The sequence below is a fragment of the Falco naumanni genome, chromosome 2 (genome assembly GCF_017639655.2).
Source record: "Falco naumanni isolate bFalNau1 chromosome 2, bFalNau1.pat, whole genome shotgun sequence".
In the NCBI taxonomy this organism is placed as follows: domain Eukaryota; kingdom Metazoa; phylum Chordata; class Aves; order Falconiformes; family Falconidae; genus Falco; species Falco naumanni.
In genome coordinates, this window is record NC_054055.1 from 69752475 (window position 1) to 69773120 (window position 20646).

Sequence of the window (20646 nt, forward strand, 5' to 3'; positions counted from 1 at the left end):
TTTTCCCTCTCACTAACTGAAACTTTCTTACTAACAGAAACAAATAATAAAATAAAATGACCAACGTATTCCAAACTGAGTGTAACATGTAAGAAAACAAAATGAAAAAATCCTACCCTCATATTGTGCTTTGAGTCGTAACGTCACTGTGACTTTTGTGTTCTGCATTTCATTCACTGCTACACACGTGAAATTTGCCTGCAGATCTTCCTTTTTTATTTCAGTAATAAGCAAAGCGGTCTCTCTGTAAAATTCATGCTGACGTCCTTCAAAACTAATAAAGAGAGAAAGAGCTGGTACTGTTGGCTTTAACGGCTAAGCATAGTTTGCATAGGCGAAAGATTATTCTGTGTTATATGTACTTACAAATGAGTTTTTTCATGAAATCTTGACAAACCTAAGTATTTCACTGGAATATTATCTACATCCCATGTGACAGAAGCCAATGCCTGTTTCTTAATCCCCAAGCGGGCCTGACATTTCAGAGACAAAGTGGCACCTAATCAAGATACAGACAGATGTAAATATTCCTTGATTAAAAACAAGTATAATTTTATTTTCCTCATAAAATCTTTTTCTACAAATCTTCATACCACCTGTGAGTTTTGCCTTAACAATTTTGGCATATTTTTCTGAACTACTGCTGACAAAATGATGCATAGAAGAGACTTGAAAAGAATAATAAAATGAGATTTTTAACAAATGATCTAATACAACACCAAGGATTACAAAAGGAATTATTTATATTTGTTGTGATGAAGGCAATGTAGACTTTACTTATAATGTTTAACCCATATAATCAACTATTAAGAACATGAAAAGTAAATGCTTGTTTACACATAAATGTACATGGAAATAACATAATTAGATTTCAGTATATATTATTTTGCATAAGTCTTCTGTGCAGAGTCTTACCTTGGATTTTATTCAAGCTGGACAAAAGTAAAGTAAACCAGTCCAAGCAAAACTAAACCAGGAAATTACTTAATAAATATTTGTCATTAGGAAATACTTATTCCAAAGTAAGAGTCACTGTTGCACTAGAAGAAGTTATAATTAAAACACTTTAAATTATTTCCATGTATATCTGCATCTAAGCAGGGCTTAGATAAGATTAACAAATCTTATGACTTACATCCTGAATTGATATTGGGGAGCATGGAGCAATCCCCTCATTTTTGCAAATAGGAGACAATATGACCAGTACAGGAAATGGTTTTTAAATGTGAAGCGCATTTGCTCCATGCAAGTGCTGCCAGGTTACTTACTGTTCCAGAGGGGTGGGCAGAGCCTATAGAGCACTAGAGACTGACCGTCTCATTAGAGAAAGGCAGTCTGGGAGCACAGACCATCTAATTCTGAGTGACAAAGCAACTGGGGGAAAGAGGAACAAAGAATGGGAATGCGAGTCAATGCGATGTCTCCGAGCCACAGTTACGTGGCACCTCAGGCAGGGTCCTGAGCCCCTGCAGTACTTGCTACCAGAGCAGTCTTGCTGTAGGACAGAAGCAGTGGAGTGGTAATTGCGATCCCTTCTCCCAGTGGCCCAGATTCACCCCACCTGCCTTGGGAGACAGGCATCCTGGCCTACCTATTTGTGTTTCAGATGGGCTCGGTCGCTTTCTGGAGAGGTCCACCTTTCTCTGTTGACTACACAGAAACCCCAAAGGGCTTTCAGTCCTACCACAAACACCTTGCTCTGATGCCACAAGTTACGCAGGGTGAATCTAAATCACTGAGAACATCTACAGTCCTAAATGAAAGGCAGCCAGGGAGCAAGGTCTGCATCACAGGCTCTCCAGCTGCTATTTCTAAGTTCATTCCTTGGTCCTGTCTTTCAGCCCTCCCAGTATCCTCCAACCAGACAAGTCTGCTCAATGCTAGCCAACATGGACATGAGCCAGGCAGTGCTCCTGAGCCTCAGGGCCAGCAACCAGTCCTTTGCTCTCCTTCATTCATCAAAGGAGACACAGCCACTGTCTCCACACAGAGACTGAAAGTAACAAGGAGTATCTGTAGCTGCAAGAACAGTCCATCCTTCCCTCTTAAGGGTATCATCAAGCGGTTTCAAGAAATTTAGATAAAGCCCTTTTTGAAGTGGATGGAAGCTGTCACCCCTTCAGCCAAGATGTAATAATTGATTGTGTGAGTATTCCTAGTGTGTTCCAGAGAGGGTAGAATGGGTTATTTAAATCCCCTTAGATTTCTGCTTATGCCTAAATAACTCATCAGTTATATCTACTGCCACACCACTGGGCCTGGGGTGAATTAAATCTGGTAAACGTGGCGCAAAACAGTTACAAAAAGTTTCATCATTAAATCTTCTTGAAGATCTCCATGTTTGCTAGGCCATCACCAAATGTCAATTTATAAACAATATAAAGTCTGTACTTACCAAGCTCCACTTCTATGACACCTTTATCCTTTGGAAACAAAATTTGAGGAGGCAGAGGTGAATGTTTTTCTTTAGAAATTAAGGAGGGAAAGAAAACACATATTAGAAGGTTGTGAAAGCACATTTTGTAAGAATCACAGGAAGGTCAGGGTTGGAAGGCATCTCTGCAGATCACCCAGTCCAAGCCCCTGCTACAGCAGGGTCACCCACAGCAGGTTGCACAGAGTCCTGTCCAGGTGGGTTTTGAATGTCCCCAGAGAAGGAGACTGCACAGCCTCTCTGGGCAGCCTGTCCCAGGGCTCCATCACCCTCAAGGTAAAGGAGTTCTTCCTCACGTTCAGGTGGAACTCCCTGTGTTGCAGTTTGTGCCATTGCCCCTTGTCCTGTCACTGGGCACCACTGAAAAAAAGCCTGGCTCTGTCCTCTTGACACTCGCCCTTAAGATATTTGTACGCATTGGTAAGCTCCCCTCTCGGTCTTCTCTTCCCCAGGCTAAACAGGTCCATCTTCCTCAGCCTTTCCTCACAAGGGAGATGCTCCGGTCCCCTCATCATTCCTGTAGCCCTCCATGGACCCTCCCCAGTAGTTCCCTGTCCCTCTGGAACTGGGGAGCCCAGCACTGGACACAGCACTCCAGGTGCGGCCTCAGCAGGGCAGAGTAGATAATGATTATAATCTGTACAGTTGATATTTTAAGATCCCAAAGCAGAATTTCACATGTCTTTTGGGATCATGTGATTTTATTCCTATGACCAAATATTTCTGCGGAGTCTGTATGTGTTTAAGTATTTTCTCTCCATTTATTTAATTTATGCTTTTGTACATAAAAAGCAAAGAAAAGTTTTAGTTTCTCAAGTACTATTTTAGCTGCTGAGTGGGGAAAAAAGCAAATGCAGTTACAGGATTGTGTATTTTCTCAGTAGCTTATTTTGTTTTTAAAAAGAAATAAAGAGATTCCTTCTGACATTTCAGAAATTTCTCATATCCACAATAAAGAAATAGCTAATATGTACTTCTCTGCAGAGTCTGAACAGAGGACCTTCTAGCCCACAGCTGCCTGCCGGTGTTTCCCTTCATTTCCTCCATCCCTGCAGGACATTGCAGTGTGTCTGGTTCCCAAGAATCTCTGCTGTCTGTGCACCACTGCTGCACAAAATTGCTTCCCATTACATCAGTCTGCCATGACATTGAGCGTCCCTTATAGATATTCCTTCTAGAATGAATACTACTTGTTCTTCAACATATTCATTTCCATCCCCGCTAATAATTGTTATGGACAGGTCCATACTACATCCGTCCACTTGACTTGAATTAGGCATTCAGACCTTTCAGAGTTTTTGCCCTTGATCCATTTTTTCTTCTTTTCTTGCCCTTTATACTGTCTTCTGTTTCCCACTGCAGACATTGCTTGCTATCTTTTCCCCCTCGAGGTACCTCTGTGAAGCCCATAACCACATTTCCCTAAAAAAGTCTGCAGGAACTCATTTAACCCCCTGCTTCCCAGGCTGCCAAAAGAGCAATTCTCTTTACCTATCCTAACTGTTTCTAATTTTCATTAGCCAGATCTGGTAAAAAAGAAGTCAGGAGAAAGTCAGTAACTTCCTAGCTAGCTGCCTATGCCAAGTTCTTAGCTGCCAGCATTCAGAGACAGAATGTCCTCTGTGTCGGTGTGGATCTGCAAGGCAACAGGAATGTACATCATAAGCCAGTATTATCAAAACGTAACAGCTCTACTCATCGGCATACTAATTTTAAGGGCTGATAAAAAGGCAAAGACGTTGTCATTAAGTACTGTGAATTTAGTAAAAACTGGAGCACACACGACAGACCGAGGTCAGGTTTCACGTTATGTTGCAATCCCTTCTTTCTGCAATGATTTCAAAAGAAAGTGAAATTACCTATGAAATTAAGTAATCTGCCTGGATGTAACAAAGGTTTTTGTAAATTTGGATGCCTTTGTGCCAAATATAATGAAAATTGCTGGATTTTAATGCAGATACAATATTCCTGATCAGTTAAAAAAGTTTTGATGAAAGTACATTCAAACAAAAATTGTTAGGCAGACAAGTGTCACGTAGACCAGGAGGGTATTAAACAGAAGAGATGGAGGAAAGGCACAACACCCCCTAAGATACTGTACTAGGTCTAAGCTCAAATCTGCCTTCTGTCCAGCTCAGAATCAGAACAAACTCCGTTACTGAGATTTTGGCACAGCAGTGAAAACTGGAATCAAGGCTCCTATGCTCCAAATCTGCATTCTGCCCCCAAGCTGAGTGCCTCCCCACAGCAAAGAGATCTGATGTCAGTCTGCAAATGAACATTATCTATTTTTGAGAAAAAAAAACACACAAAACACACAACCTGAACCAAAGCCCCACCCCCACTCCCACACCAAAACCTGTCTTTCTGATTATTTTTCTACTGATCTAACTGCAGAACCGAAGACACATTTTGAAGTTTTGCACGTAGATGCAATCTGGAACTGCTAATTGCTGCATGCTCTTCCTCAACCACCATTCAAATACAAATGAAATAAAAAAAAAAAAAAAAAAAAAAAAGAGGAGACTGCATCCTATAGGCACCCCAAAGTCCACACACCTTGGCCATGTTGGCTGCATTCAAAATAACAGAGACCCAGTAATCATTGAGCTCCACTCCTCCTTTTCTGTCTATATAAATATCTTGCTCATTTTGTCTCCTTCAAGAAAAATTCAGAAGTTTTTTCAGCCCCACTATCAAATAAATGGTAGATAATCAAGATGGACCAGAAGGTATTGAGTTGTAGACCATCAACACAGCAGCATTCCCGATGATCACCAGATGATCCTCACTAGCTACAAATTCTCTCAAACAAATAGAAAACAGGGCTTTGCAGCATCCCACTGAGGAGACCTTTCATTTCAGGAATAAGAGCTACCAAACAGCTCTACCAACCACAGCACGTAACCAAAGTCATCAGAGACTTTTAGCAAAAAGCTGAATGTCGCCACGTCTGAATTTATCCCCACTTTGCTCCATTTGGATCCCCATCCACAAAAGCTATTCTAAAGTTTCATTAAGAAGGCAAAACAAACCAACAGAAACTGTTTTTCTCGTTAATGTGCAAAAGGACCTTCCTTTCCTTTAAGTAGACATCAGTCTTTTTTAATCTTAGCAAGCTACAAAATGACTGTCTTACCCTTACTTATGAAAATCCTTGTTGCTGATACATTAAACACATTTCCTTTATGAGTGTAGGTAAACTGACAAGTATAATAACCATCATCCTCCTTTCTTGGGTTGGCAATAAAAATATATTTATCATTTTTGAAGTATCTCTGTCCCTGAAGAGGTTTGCAGTCCTGGGGGAAAAAAAAATAATCTTTATTTGGCTACAAATAGCTTCTTACAGTAATCTGATCTACAAATGGCACTATCAGGGTTTTATTTACCTTATACCACTGGATGATAGTAGCATTCTTATAATTGTCAATTGTAGGACAAACAATTTTTCCTCTTCCAGTGTCATTTGGGTAACGAATCTGGCTTGGGAAACATACTCCTGGTTTGTATGGATGCACCTGCACATTCATGTTGAATGACTTTGTGCGATTATTTGAACTTTAAAAATAGAATAAAGGTTATGTCAATGATAGTATTTTTATATGGAATATATTAAACATTTGTAATAAATATGAGGGTTTTTTTATAAACATATGGATTATTATTGCAGTTCAGTCACAGATTGATTTCAATGATCTGTTACAAAAATAGCAATTGCAGTATGAAAAGTTACATGAAATGGTATACACCATGAAAAAATGGCATCATGTCCACAGATAATAATTAGAATGCATTATTAAAATATGTATGTTTCTTTCCAGTCTTACACCGTTCACTTTTCAATGCTGCACTTACAAATGTATAACACAAGTGTAGTTTCCAGCATCGTCTCTAGAACTGGGCAGAAACCAAAGAAATCGTTCTAAGGAAAATATTCGTGATCCCTCTTCTTCTGCAGGAATTATTTTATTAGTATTCGTGTGATACCAGGTGACTTTCAAAGATGAATTCCATCGGGGACATTTTATAACTAAAGCCTCACCTTCCATTGCATCAACTGCAAATGAACAAAAAATAAAAACCTCAGATTAATTAAACCTTAGCCCCATTGAGACAGAGGAGAACTTGGCATTTCTGGATCAGTAGGCCAGTCATGTCCCTCTAGCTTCCTTGGGTTATCAGAGAAGATATATAGCAAACTTATTCTCACTAGATATTTTTAAAGAAAAATGTTGTTTACCTTGAGTTATGGAGCCCTTTGTTTTCAAAAATAGTAATTAATGTGTGGGACTGAAACAAAGAAAGAAACAAACAAACCAAACCAAACCCTAGATTCAAACCAGATATACACTAAAAATTATGAGGTTTTAATTGAAAAATAGTGATTTCTTGAAATAATCTTCTTAGGCAAATCTGTGGTTGAAATCCTGGTTTTATTCAAAACAGGAATTTAAACACAAAGATAAGTACTGGCTTTAACACTGTACTATGAAGTTAGCTTTCCTTACTTCAGTATAATGAATATTTATTTATACAACAGGAAAGAGTTGTGTTCTGCTTTTTTTTAATACAGAAAAAGGAATTAATAATTATTTTTCTTTCCCTGGAAGAAAAAAATAGTAGAAGAAGGAATTCTGTAGATTATTATTAAAAAAAGAAAAGAAAAGCAAAAAAAAAAAAAAAAGACAAAATCCAGAGGAGTTTCTGTCTGAAGTGCATGAAAATGTGAAAAAATGAAAGAAATGCAACAGACTGAAAGGAAGAATCTGATGGGAAGGTGAAAAGATGCCAGAAAGGAATAAGAGACAAATAAGAAGCTTAAGAAAACAAACCACACATGCTCACAAGAAAAAAGAGGATCTAATTGGGAGTAAGACACTAATACTGATTTCTTTTTACTGTGTATCTTTCTACTTTTGAATACTGAAACTGGTCCAGAGAAACTTGAATCGAGCAATTTTGACAGATATTTAAGTACCCAGGCACCTGAACTGTGAACTAGCTGCTGAAAATAGAAATGCTAATCTGAAAGTAAAATTGCATTTTGGAAAACGGAAAGGTGAGAAAGTAAACAAGGATGGAGACTGGACAAAGACGGAGATTGGCAGAGGAGCTACAGTAGATAAGGGAGCAAGAAAATGAGAGTATGTAATGAAATAGCTAAACAAAACAGAGAGTATCTATCAAAAATGACACTGTAGGAGTCTTGCCATTGCTTGGCTTTAGACACATAAGTGCACAAATCAGGTGGTGAGCCTCTCTACAAGGTGAACACTTGGCTTCTGCTTTTGTTCTTTCTAAAAACGTGGTCAATCTCCACTGACATTACATGTCATCTCGCTTACTAATTCAGTCACCTAAATTAGCCGCATCAGCTATGAGCACCCCCAACTCCATCACTTTAACAGCATTCCCACCCTTGAGCCTTGCAAAGACGGTGGGATATATCAGAGGTGTCAGGAAAGGCAGCATTGCCCCACCAAAGGAGGAACACGTTGGAAACAGAGCTTTCTTCAAGGAAAAATACAGGGGGGAAAGGAACACACAGAAAATGAGAGGCCTCATCTAAACTCAGTGACATCAATGAAAATTATCTTGGCAAATTCTTAAGCAGAATTTGGCCTCTTAATAAATGTAATGAATTTGACTTTAAGCATTGCTGTTGTAAACCTGAGAATATGGGGAAATATTTAGAGATTTAGATATTTTTCAAACAAGCAGCTCCATTGGAGACTAGAACTAGATGAGCGCTATGTAACGCTGTGTCACTGTTCAGCATGGCATAGCTGAGTCAGCAGACCTGACCTGTCAGAAAGAGCTTACTGTTTTGAATCTCCCCTCCGTATGCAGGGAAATGTTAGTGTTACATTGCACTTGTGGGTTACCACCCCCAAAACCAGGATATTAAAAATCATTTTTAAGGATCAAAGAGCCCAGTTATCTCCCAGGTTCAGCAGGGTGCATACACATATGCCCTGTTTGGTGTTATTTAAGCATGCTCTGGGAGACTGCGCAGCTGGGGCCTCTAACACCAGCTACTCTCAAATCCTTTCAAAAAGACCCTTTTCTTTCTGCTTGCAGAGATGGCAAGGAGCAGTAGAACCTAGACTTAATGTTACAGGAATGGACGTTACTAGGTGCATTTTATAATACAGAGAAAACACATAAAGCTAGGTTTTAAGCTATGATTTGTGTCTTTAGGTAAACTAGCTAATTTTAAGCTTAAAACAATTACCAATTTGGGAACAGCCTACACAGAATAAAACTCATCAGAAAGTATTTTTAAAGTGTGACTTACATGTTTCAGATGTCATGGAAACCGAGAGGAAGGGAGACAGGAAGATCAAATGTACATACCTCATCATATTTCTAAAGCAAAAAGAAAAAAATTAATATCTCAGAATTTACTCTGACTGCATCAGTTATGCTGTTGCCATGGTACTGATGTACATCTACTAATAGATAACAATATCATGCAGTGAAAAACTGCATCATGTCAGCTGCTCTGTGCAGGAGTGAGGGAGTGAGGGAGTGAGTGTGTAGGAGTGGTTTTGCAGCTTTGAGATGATACTTTGCTCTATAATCAATGCAACAGTTGATGTTCCGTTGAAAGTAATGTTATGACTTAGTCCAATGGGGGTGGGGGAATTACTCTGCCATGGTGGGCCTCAAGCTGAATCTCTTTTTTCTTGGTTACCGCTTTTTTTGAGGAAGCTTCTTTTCATAGTCAAGTGCAGAAAAATTATACCTCAATTTAGAAAAGGATGGATCCTGGATTTGAAGATATATACCCTGGCTTTGAATTAAGCTTACATTAAATCAACTGCTTAGGTACACAACATCTTTTTGGCTTTCTATGGAAGTGGCAGTATCTTCAGTGACAGCTTCTTTAGTTAAGCATTTAGCACGAAGAACAAAACCAGGTGAGTGCCATCAGCAATGTGAACCTGAAGGGGAACTGAAGAAATGGACTGAAAAGGTAGGTAAAGGAACATATGTAACAGCAGTAGGGCAGATCCCATGCCTCACTGCTGGTTTTATTTGTGTCTAATTTATATGCAGATGCTGTAATTCACAGCTTGGGGTGTGGTTCAGGCACTCTCCAGCAAACCCATTTATTAAAGAAACTGGCTATTTGTCCATAGACATTAAATTGACCTAATCTAGGAATATCTCAGGAGGCAGCAGATACGCAATCCAGCTATAGTACACAGCTGTAAGCCTTGTTCTACTTACCATTAATAAATCCTTTGCTTCAATGCTGTCCTCCACTGCAGGTCACAGAGCAGTGAGTTCTACTATTATGTATGAGGAAGAAGCAGTCCCATGGTACTACAGATGGCAGATAAGTTTTCAGGAGAAATCAAGTTAGAAACAAATAATAATTTATCTTGCAGACAGTAAGCACAAGAGGTATAGTAAAAAATAGGCAAAAACCATACAGGCATGGTAAGTAGTCATCACCCTTGCTGCAACAAATTTTTATTTCAGTGCCAAAGATTTCCAGACTAAACAAACATTGACAGACCCTGTCAAGACTTCTTGCCAAGTCTGAAACTCGGAACAAACTCAATGTTGAGCTTTCAGAAATGTCACCAGCTTTGTATTGATATGGAAAGTTTCTTCTTTTAGAAGGTTTAATAACATTAAAAAACAGAGGCTTATTCTTACTTTTAAAAGTAACAACAAAACTTAGTGTTGGAAGAGAAAATCTTGAGAATCTCAGTGTAGCTGTTTTGCAAGGATATTCACAAGTCACAGGAAAGATGACATTTATACCAAAAAAGCAGCATTCCAGCATTAACGTCATGGCAAGACTGATTCCATGCCTTTTATGGGAAGCAAGTGACCAGACAGGAGCTCCTAGAAACAGTGTGCTTGAGGAGCTGCTTGCTTTCATTAGAGCTGGAGATAAGCACCACGTACAAGTGCATCCAGTCTATTGACTTCTTTAATTTTAAGGAAATCTTAGGCCAAGTTAATAGATTTTTAGAAGGTACATTTCAGCACAACAAACATCAGGAGTTTTGCCCTGTACGGAATGAATAAACTGGCCCAGAAGAGGGTTCAGAAGTGGCCTGGGACAGGGCAGGCCCCCAGGGAAGAAAGATACAGAGCGAAATGGCACACAACAGAATTCACAGCATCAACACAGCAAAGCATTTATCTTCGTTCATCCTTCAGAGCAGAAGGCTTGCTCCTAGAATTTATTTCTGACACTAACAGGGAGCAAAGTAGAGTGACAGGTGGGAATGGGGAGCAGTGTTTCTCATATCCCAGTTACTAGATGCCTGGATCCAATTCAGGACCTAAACAGATTTGTATTTCCCAGCAACTGTGTTGATTTCATTCATGAGCTAAGGTCTGTGTTGATCACAGTTGAAAAATTATATGGGGAGTCATGGCTCCATATTCTCCTGAGAAAGGAAAGGGACATGCAAATGCCCTGCACATATTTGAAAACCAGTTCACTGTTACGAGCAACATTTAATTGATACATGGTGTCTTAATCTCCTGAACAGCATATTATGAGCAAGTGAAGAAAGTTTCTCTGGCATACTGCAGTGAGCACTTCATTTACACAATTCATGAGATATCTGCCTGCTCCATTTCTGTCTCTCTGGGTAAAATCGAAACACTGCCATCTAGAACTGATTTTCCTTAACTTTCTTTCACTGAGCCTTGTTATGATATAGATCCGCTCTGAAACACCACTTGATTCTCTGCACTAATTTCCACTCTAGTTAACGGTCTTTCACTACCTGTTACTGTACCTGATCTTACTGGTTCAAATCAGCTCTGGTTAGCCTATGTCTCACTTGTTTTTTCTCACAGAAATTACTTTTTTCACTCGCAGCTCCCAAGAGCCATTGTTGATCATTCCAAATAATTTGCCATCTCCATACTTTTTTGTCTTTGCTACCGAGCATTGGCTTATGCAGAGGAGACCTTTTCTTTCTAAAAGATCCTTCTGCCCAACCAGGCAGCCAGTTTTGCAAGCTGATTTTAAAATATTCATTACCCACGTACATTTGGAATAGTTTGTTTTGTCCAGAGGAGGACGGCAGCAGGGTATACATGTCAGAACTAGCAATGTAGCAAGGGAAGGTGAATCCCTCCAAAGGTTATTTATGCAGCCTCCCAGAGCAACGTGCCATCAGATGCTCGATGCCTACAGCATGCAAAGCACATGTATGTGTATACACATAAGCAAACATGATATGCAAAGCACGAGCTGCCGCAGGGCTAGTTCATACAGCTGAGATTAGATACACCTGTGTCAACTGAGTCTCCACAGTGAAGTCTCCAAACAGACCCTAAGAATCAGCTAAGAACTCTAAGCTGAATAATAAATAGAATTTAGTATCATTAGGTTGAGTAATTAAATAGACATTAAAAAAAATTACTAATATTTCTTCTCTGCTGGGAGCTTTTTCCCTCGAAGTGTTTTGTTCTGTTCCATGAAGTTATTTGCCCCCAACAAGGTAAACCAGCAGTTACACTAATTGTCCTACTACTTTTTAAAGCTATTTTGTTTAAGCAAGCAGATACTTCGGCAAGATGACAAAAAGTAAAACAACTGATTTTAAAAGAAAAGTCAGCTTCACAGACTAGATTTGGAGACTTGTTGAAATGAGGTTTTTCTCATTTGATATTTTATTTGTATGTGTCTATTTTGTATTTGGCCAAAATTGATACCTCTATTGGAGATACTGGTGAGTCCCTTGTTACCAGTGCTATTGCAGCCCTAAGAAATGGAAAGCTGGTGATTAACAAAAACTTGCAAGGAGCGGTACTTTCTCCATTTTTGAGATACAGCTTTGTCCAGGAATGAAGACAGCCAATTACTTACCCTCACAAATGCTTCTAACAAGTACCAGAATGATCCAGGAGTAGGACATTTCTATTTGCCTATCATTGCACTCACCAGTTGTACTTAGCCTTGAAAATCGTTTCTTGAAAAAGTATGTCTTCAAGAGACCTTACACATACTGGGCTACCAGCCTGCACCAAAACAGTGCAAAGCAGTTGTGCTGAAAGAACAGATTCTCCCCACCTAACTTTGATGATTACTTTATTGATTTTCGCCCCATTTTTAAGTTGCTGTGTATTGGGAACATTTTAATAGAGTCTGGGGTTTGTGTATGTGAATATGTGCAATATATGGGGGCTTTAGGTTAAACAGAAATGTTCCCTAAAAATACAAAGAGCTCAGACAATTAAAAGAACAACATGATTCTGTTTGCATTGTCCAAAGTCAGCAGTGAACTGCCAAACTACCTCAATAAAACCCAAGGGAGAGGCTGGAGTTCTAGACAGCAAATAGCAAGAGAAGGGCTGGTTCACTAGTGCCTTTAAGCTTGTGGCATTACTCTGCACAAAGCAAAGTGAAAGCATCTATGCTTCCATGATACTTAGGTGAAATAAAAATGGTATTATGAGGCACAAGATAAAAGCACTAAGACATCCCACAATCAAAAGGAAGACATTCTTGTAGCTTGAAACACTGAGACACAAAGTTACGAGTTTTCTTTCTGATTTTGCAGATTTATTTAGAACTTCCGTTTTATTACATTTATCTGAAGTAAAACTTGCATAATAGGTTTTTTTGCATACTTAGTATAATTAGATCACTAATATTCAGGGGGAAAAAGATAAAGAGACATTTCCCATAAATCTCTTTTTTCCTATCACTCACAATAACTGTATGTTATAAGCTTAAGTCTAAGCTCTGTGAATGAAAACTTCAGTACGATGCTGAAAAAGCACTAGATCCAAATACAGACATTCAAGATAACTACCAGACTATGTCAAAACCTAGCCCCTAATGATCCAGTGTCAAAGGAAGATGAAAGAACTGGGAACGCCTTAGTTATGTTGCAGAAGCAGTAGTCTATAGAGCTTAACTCCTTCCTTCTCCAAAGGCAACTGTAAGTAACATTTATGATTCTTTTTTGGCAACAAACTGTTTATAGTACTGTTCATATAACTGAAAAAAAAATATAAAAGTACATTACCTTACATACTAACAAAACTTGGAAATGTTACTGCAATTTGTACTTTAAAAAGCTCAACAGACCGCAACATAAACATACCATGAAATACCAGTTTTGTAAGATTTGTTTACTAAGACATGGAATGCATTTGTTCACCTTTTGAAAGTTATTTTCATTCTTCTATCAAACCAGAAAACCCACTCTGACTGGAAATGGGCTATTAAAATAGCAGCAGTAACATCAAATTTATTCCAGAACTAGCATTCACAATAGTTAACACCTACACTAGTTAGAGCTGTAAGTGTAAAATTTAGGGATTTCGGCATTGAAGTATGGAAATACTAGAATCTATATAAACATTATTCTTACAAACATTTTGAAGCAAGAAAGTACATAAATATACTAAACTCTGAAAAATCCATTGCACAGTAAATATTTTCTTTGAATATATTACTAAAATATATCTGTCAGAAAACTGAGGGAAAATCCATTTCTAAATACACTTCATTATAAGATAAATATGTTTTTCCAAAAATTATTTGCCTATCACATAAGCATATCCCCTATTTTAATCTAATTATTTTTTTTCTTGAGATAAAGCAGCACATAAGTGAACTGAAATAAACTTCCTTATAAAATACTTCAGTTGTTTTTGTTTAAATGATAATATAAAAATTTGACATACCATCTGGAAAATTCAGAGAGCAGAGAAGTGGCTCACTCTCTGTGGCTGAGTCCTTTGCACTAATTTTTCTGCTGTAGCTTGTACCAGATATTGCTGGGAACTCTTTTGAACTGGCTTGTGCAGTTCCTATCTGCAGGAGCAAGACACACAGCTTCATTTTGAGACACCTCCCACTGAATAGAGCAGAACATGCAAATTATTATAGTAACCTTAAGTACCTATCAGAGATGACATTTCATAGTTCCAATTAATCAGATATTTTTTACAAATAACACAGGTTTTCCATTAATTACAAACTATTCCACTTTAGTATAATTATACTGCAATAAATCTGCTGGCTGGTTATTGGCTTTCTCACATGCTTGAGGAGAACAAAGGGACACTGAGCTGGCAGAGGGTGCTTTGAAACAGATTTTGTCTGGGAACAAGTGACAGCTTTGCCTGGTCTAGTCAGGCAGCAGCTCCTGGAGAACAGCTCTAAAAGTCCCTGGAGCACCAGGAATAGTTTTTAGTGAAGGAAACTGCTTCACTGAAGCTAAGCTGATAGAAGAAGGCTGCTGAGAAACAAGTTGTCTGCACCAGCAGCTAAATTAAGTCTTTGAGGGAAAGAAGGATGGAGGGACAGAGCAATTCCACAGGAATTCCAGAAGCAACTCTGAGAGAGCAAGAGGCAGAAGTCACCACAGCAGTCAACATGACCCAGTGTACAGTGACTGGCAGGAGACCATATGGGCCACCAAACATCGCAAAGATGTTTTTAGGGAGCTCTGTTCCAGACTGCTGAGCAGCCTTCCAAGCATCAGTGCTAAGCCTGGACCCATCAGATCAAAGGTCCCGAACTATCCTCTTCTTGTGCAGCAGCCAGTGCAAAGGAACAATTTCAATGCCAAATCAGCCAAATTCCAGGGGACAAATCAGCTTGTACATTTTAGCAGAATAACCCCTACAGACATTTTGAGAATCATCTGTTCATTCTTTAACCAAACAAGATTTTATACTATGGTCATCCAAACTCTTATTTTTTTCTTGGCAAAGTCATGAATAACTTTTATCACTTCCAGTGTTCCTGGGACTCTGCTGTCAGCATTCAGCAACTCAACATCAATGCACAAAGATGTAGCAATTATATGCCAGTGTGCAAAGGTCTTACTGATGTCACACCGATGCTTTCCCCGGTTCTTAGTAAAACATTTCTTTTGAAGTAGTCTGGGGGTTGCACTTCCTACATGATAGAGAAAATAGAAAGGACCTAAAAAAACCAACCCTGCAACAATGAAATCCCACAACGCTTTGGTCAACTGGTCAAGGTCATCTCAGATCCCTACCTTGAAAAGCTCACAAACCACTTCCTGCTCAGGTTCGTGAGTTTCATCTTAATCAAGGTATTCCTCATTTCCCAGTGCTAGAGACTTGGCCAACAAGCTTGGAGTAACCATCTGCATTCAGTGGCAGATTCAGCATCCTCTCACCACAACATTTCAGTTACTCTGGGGAAAGGTTAAATATATTCAGGTTAAACTAACTTCCATTGCCTAGATACAGAATAATTTTTTTCTACAATAAAGTCCACTAAAACTTAGATCAAAGATGCTCATTCTGTTGCTCCATAACTCAGAAGAGCCCTTCATCCTGTAGTCCATTCCCCATGCCCAGTTTGTTCCCAGATCATGATGCAGGTGGAGCTCCTGGTTAAAGGGGATAGTTGCTAGCTGAGCAAAAGCCATTCTGCAGCTTTCATAAGAAACTACAGTCAATGTGGAATGCTTCATAACTTTTGGCCCAGCTTCTAAGAATGTCCTATTTGATAAGTATACGGAAAAATGTGTTTACAGAAATATGGCAAGAAATTTCTTTGAGGAGTTAGATGCATCATGTTCCCTTGGCAGCCTGTATGCATAGCACTTCGGCAAGTGAAAGAATCCCACGTTCTCCAAGCAAAGACATCAAAAAGTAATGGGCTTAAAGTGAATCAGGGAATATCTATGTAAAAAAGCAGAAAAAAATCTTTGAAGCACTGGAAGAGTTTACTGGCAACCTAGTGGAGTGCCACTAGGTGTTAGACCTAAAAGAAAAATCTGATATTGGTTATCAAGATGTTGTAGTTGTCCCCACAGGTGCTTACCAGCACTAGGATTCAATGGCCCAGAGACTCAGCTGCCTGTGACTCCATGGCTGGCTTTGGTGCAGCATGGCTGTACGAACTTAACTCGGTTGTACTGGAAAAAACTACTCCCGAGCTGTGAAAAGTATACAAGTTAAAGCCATGCTAGAAACACGAAGTGAAAACCCAGATCAAATGAAATTACTGAGGTCCTACGAGTTAAGAGTTCAAGCGTTCAAGAGGAAAAATGATGACATAAAAAAAGGTAAAAACCTGAGATGAAAAGCAGAGATAGAAAAACAGCAACTCAGCAAGACCAGGGTTCACTGTGCTCCAAGAAACAGTGCTTATTCTGGCAGCATATTAATCCTGGCTATCTAATACCTGCCTGCATTAGCCAGAAAATATTTGCTGTGTACATTTTTTGCACCCTGCTTGCAGACTGTCATTGCACACGGTAGGGGACACCTGGACAGAAGTGACCCTGGCACGGAAGGTTTCCCTATCTGCACTTGTTGAGGCCAGCCTAGGGAGCACCGGTGGAGCTAGCAAAGGGTGGGATGCCAGGGGAAGTTGTTGCTGGGTCTGTCCATACCCATGGTAGGTCTAACATGGTTTTAGCTAGTGGGGACCCACCCTGCTGAGGCTGCAGTGTCCTTCCTGTTCCTCTGCGTTGTGGTGCCTTACTTGTGGCTAGCATAGGCACCTCACGCTTTGTGCAAAAGAGAAATTAGAGAGATTTTTCAAGGGTTAAAATTTCCGACGGGGGTGGACATCTCTTCCCCTAAGGTAAGAGTGGCCCCTGATCTTTATTATTAATCATGCAGGCTTATTACCACCCACACTGTGATAAAGACAAACGGGACAGTCCCCACATAGCTCTGCTGGCTCCTTTTATTGAGAAGTTTGAGATAGTTGTCCTAGGAAGACACTGTTGCAGGGATACATGCCTAACCAGAGTGTATTTGATTTATGTGGCAAGGCTTGGGGACTGCAGGGGTGGCTTCTCTGAGAAGACACCAGGAGCTGCCCCCATGCTGGGCAGAGCCAGTTTCAGCTGGTTCCAACACAGACCCACCACTGGCCAAAACTGAGCCCATCCGTGACATTGGTAGCACCTCTGTGATAACATATTTTAAAAACGGTAAAAAATTCTGCACAGGAACAGTGAGAGAGGAGTGAGACACTGTGAGCGCAGCACCCTGCAGCCCCCCGGCGGGGCAGGAGGGGCGGGGCGGGCTCCAGGCGCCCAGCAGAGATGCCCCGGGCAGCCCCTGGTGAAGCCATGGTGATGCATGTTGTCCCTCTGCAGCCCACAGAGGACCATGGTTGAGCAGATATCCACACTGCAGCCTGTGAAGGACTCCATGCTGCAGCACGCTTCTGGCAGGAATGGAGGCCATGGAGAGGAGCCCACACAGGAGCAGGTTTGCTGGCAGGACCTGTGGCCGGGGCGGGACCCACACCGAAGCAGTCTGTTCCTGAAGGCTGCAGCCCATGGAGAGGACCCATACTGGTGCAGTTCATGAAGAACTGTAACCCGTGGGAAAAGCCCACATTGGAAAGGTTGTGAAGAACTGTCTCCCATGGGAGGGACCTCACACTGTAGCAGGCGAAGAGTGTGAGGAGGAAGGAGCAACAGAAAGAAAATATTATGAACTGACTGCAACTGCCATTCCCTGCCCCCCTGCACCACTCAGGGGAAAGAGGTAGAAGGGTTGAGAGTAAGACTGAGCCTAGGAAGAAGGGAGGGATGGGGGGAAGGTAGTTTTAGTTTTGTCTTAGTGTTTCAATATCGTACTCTGTTATGAATTAGCAATAAATTAATTTCCCCAAGGTGAGTCTGATTTGCCCTTGATGGTAATTGGTAAGTGATATCTCTGTCCTTATCTCAGCCCATGGTTTTCATAGTATTTCTTTGTCCTTTTGAGGATGGGGAGTGATAGAACCGCTTTGTGGGCCCCTGGTGGGCAGCCAAGGTCAACTGGCATGGCAGGGTCCCACACAACAGTAGGTGAGGACTTGCATGTGGACAGAAAAGGACTAATAAGAATTTAAGTGTTACAAAGCCATCAGTGTTTTCATCATACTCATCTTCCTCCTTCATCCCACTAGGGCATAGCTAGTAAGTCTGTTATCAGGTTTTCAGCTCCACTTTAGTTGCCAGCTCATGCATTAAAGTTCAGGGATGCAAAATGGAGGTGAGAGTATCTTGGAGAAAGCAATTGGCTGAAGTAAGAAGAATAATATCTGCCCTTTTTAATGTGACTGGCATGTATTACCTTTGGTTTGCACATTGATATGTTATATGAGAACTTATCTGATCACCAGCAGTTTATAAAAGATCTTAACAATGTTAGTTATGCTTGTCAGGCCAAAGACGATATTCAAACAAAAGTCTTATCATCACCAAAGCCTTTGTATCTTAAAACCTTTCTAAAGAAGTTCTCAATTTATCTGCTTCATGCCTTGCTCCAAAAGGAAAGCAGCTGTGCCACCATCCCATGGAGGCTGGATACAGCCAGCCAGAACAAAAATAACAGCAGCTGTTCTGAATGTCACTGGGCCGCCAGCAGGATCCCCATGGGGAGACCACAAAGCCCACCAGAGAGAGGATCGGTGCAGTCCATCTGTTGCTCTTATGGAAATTAAAATACTCTGCTCAGTCTCCAGGATCTTCTATTCCCACAGGTGGTCCTGTCCTTGGATGGCAGAATGCCTTACAGTACAGTGATGAGCGTCAGTCTGAGCAGGCAAGTACCTTTGGGCAAGAAACCTATCCAAAGTTTATCCACAACAGAAAAAGTTGGATAAACCAGCCCTCCTGTGTCCAAGTAACTCCAGGACACAGACAAGATGTGCCTGAGTGAAATCTCCAAATTGTAAGTCAAAGACCATTAGATCTAAGAGATCACTGCTTGGTGCAGCAGCATAGAATAATTCCAGAAGACTCAGGCCCTTAGAGCCAAACCCCCACCACCACCACCAAGAGTGCACGGGAAGCTAACCTCCTCCTGTGCCCCCTCCTCCACTCCATTTCCTATTACTGTAGAAACAGATTATTCAGCACATCAGTGTTGTTCCTATCTGACCTCTTCCCTACAAATAAGGAGTTTTTCCTACATGATTTCTTAGGAAGAATCTTCTACAAATACACGGCATTCTGGAAATCATAACTCAGATGTAAAAGACACAGTTCTTACTAATTTATACAACTAAAATTAATCGGGATTCTCCAAAAAGTCATTGAAGACAATTTGTGGACAAAGGACATTGTTTATAATGTCTTCTTACTAAATAGTCTTGTTTGCTTCTTAATGTGTATGAATTACTGGAAGTTAATATCTTACTGATAAAAGAGGGTCATGACATACCAACAGCGTGCAGGAGCAGAGCTTTAGCTGTAAAAATTATATATATTTTTGATAATATCATGATTTAAGAAAAAGTCTTATTTTTTCTGCAGGTTATCAACTCTGGTTTTAGAAGAACATTTTTGTCATAATTATCTCAAATGTGATAATTATCTCATTTTATCATATATGATATATCATCAGATATCATCATATGTGATTTACTATCAGATATGGCTGCATTCCCTGAAAGTTTAAAATCATTTTGGAAAGAAAAACAAGCCTTCTCATGAAAACAAGAACTTCCAAGCTTTTCCTATGAAATGTGACCCATTAGTCATTGATCACACAAAGCAGTATTCTTGGAGAAAAAGTCTTACCAAAGATTACACGGGAAGCAATCAGTTTTCACTACCTGGGAAGGACATCTTGAGGTCACTTTGGATTTTCTCTGAAAACAGTCTGATGTTCAGCAGCTGGCAAGAAAGAAAACAGACTGTGAGGAGTAATTAATAAAAGAACAGAGAACAAAACAGGAAATTTTATTACACTGATGCAACATATCCTTATCTTGAACACTGGATGTAGTTCTAGTCGCCAGTGATGAAAAAGATATAACAGCATGAAAAAAGCTACTGAAAAGAGCAGTAAGGATATCAGAGGTGCAAAGGGCTTTTGCTACAAGGATAAACTGAACTGACTGGCACTCTGCAGCTGAGAAAAGAGAGGACTTTCAGCACTAGGAAAAAAATAACAGGGAAAGATTTTTGATTTTTCAGTAGCTCTTACGATGGAAGAAAGAGGGAAATCCAACAAGCATGTGGTTAAAGCAGGGAACAGTAATCTTTCACATAAATAAAACCAGAAACTAATTTCTGCATGAAGCTGTCAAAAGTAGATGCACAGTTGGGTTCAAAAGGCATGACTTGAATTTAAGAAGGAGAAATACACTGCTCACCATTTAAGATACTGTTGCAAAAGGTACTTTAAGCTGAGGATGTCCATCCCACACAAACGACACTGGCAGGGTTCATCATTTTGCCCTTTGCCTGGTTTTGGTGGCTTGTGCTTTT

At 40.1% G+C, this 20646-nt stretch overlaps 2 protein-coding genes across 7 annotated transcripts in view; both read right to left on the reverse strand.

Moving 5' to 3' along the window:
• Positions 1-15601, reverse strand: part of LOC121083873 (interleukin-1 receptor-like 1) — a 30965-nt gene extending 15364 nt beyond the window's left edge. For 3 of the 4 annotated variants that reach the window (XR_005826512.1, XM_040584681.1, XM_040584684.1), the window contains exons 1-10: positions 15445-15601; positions 14120-14249; positions 9674-9769; positions 8736-8806; positions 6293-6494; positions 5827-5995; positions 5574-5736; positions 2396-2464; positions 367-499; positions 117-274 (exon numbers count right to left, since the gene is read on the reverse strand). Coding sequence is in view for 3 of the 4 variants with exons in the window: in XM_040584681.1 (XP_040440615.1) it covers positions 117-274; positions 367-499; positions 2396-2464; positions 5574-5736; positions 5827-5995; positions 6293-6494; positions 8736-8802 (961 nt within the window). In the remaining variant the exon portion in view is untranslated. Of the gene's footprint in view, positions 1-116; positions 275-366; positions 500-2395; positions 2465-5573; positions 5737-5826; positions 5996-6292; positions 6495-8735; positions 8807-9673; positions 9770-14119; positions 14280-15444 lie in introns of those variants that run through there. The other variant, XM_040584682.1, reaches the window with a different exon arrangement.
• A 4349-nt stretch (positions 15602-19950) lies between these two features.
• LOC121083874 (interleukin-1 receptor type 1-like) overlaps positions 19951-20646 on the reverse strand; it is a 31668-nt gene continuing 30972 nt past the window's right edge. For all 3 annotated transcript variants that reach the window (XM_040584686.1, XM_040584687.1, XM_040584685.1), the window contains one exon: positions 19951-20049. In XM_040584686.1, coding sequence (XP_040440620.1) covers positions 19975-20049 — 75 coding nt within the window. In that variant the 3' untranslated portion in view covers positions 19951-19974. The remainder of the gene's footprint in view (positions 20050-20646) is intronic.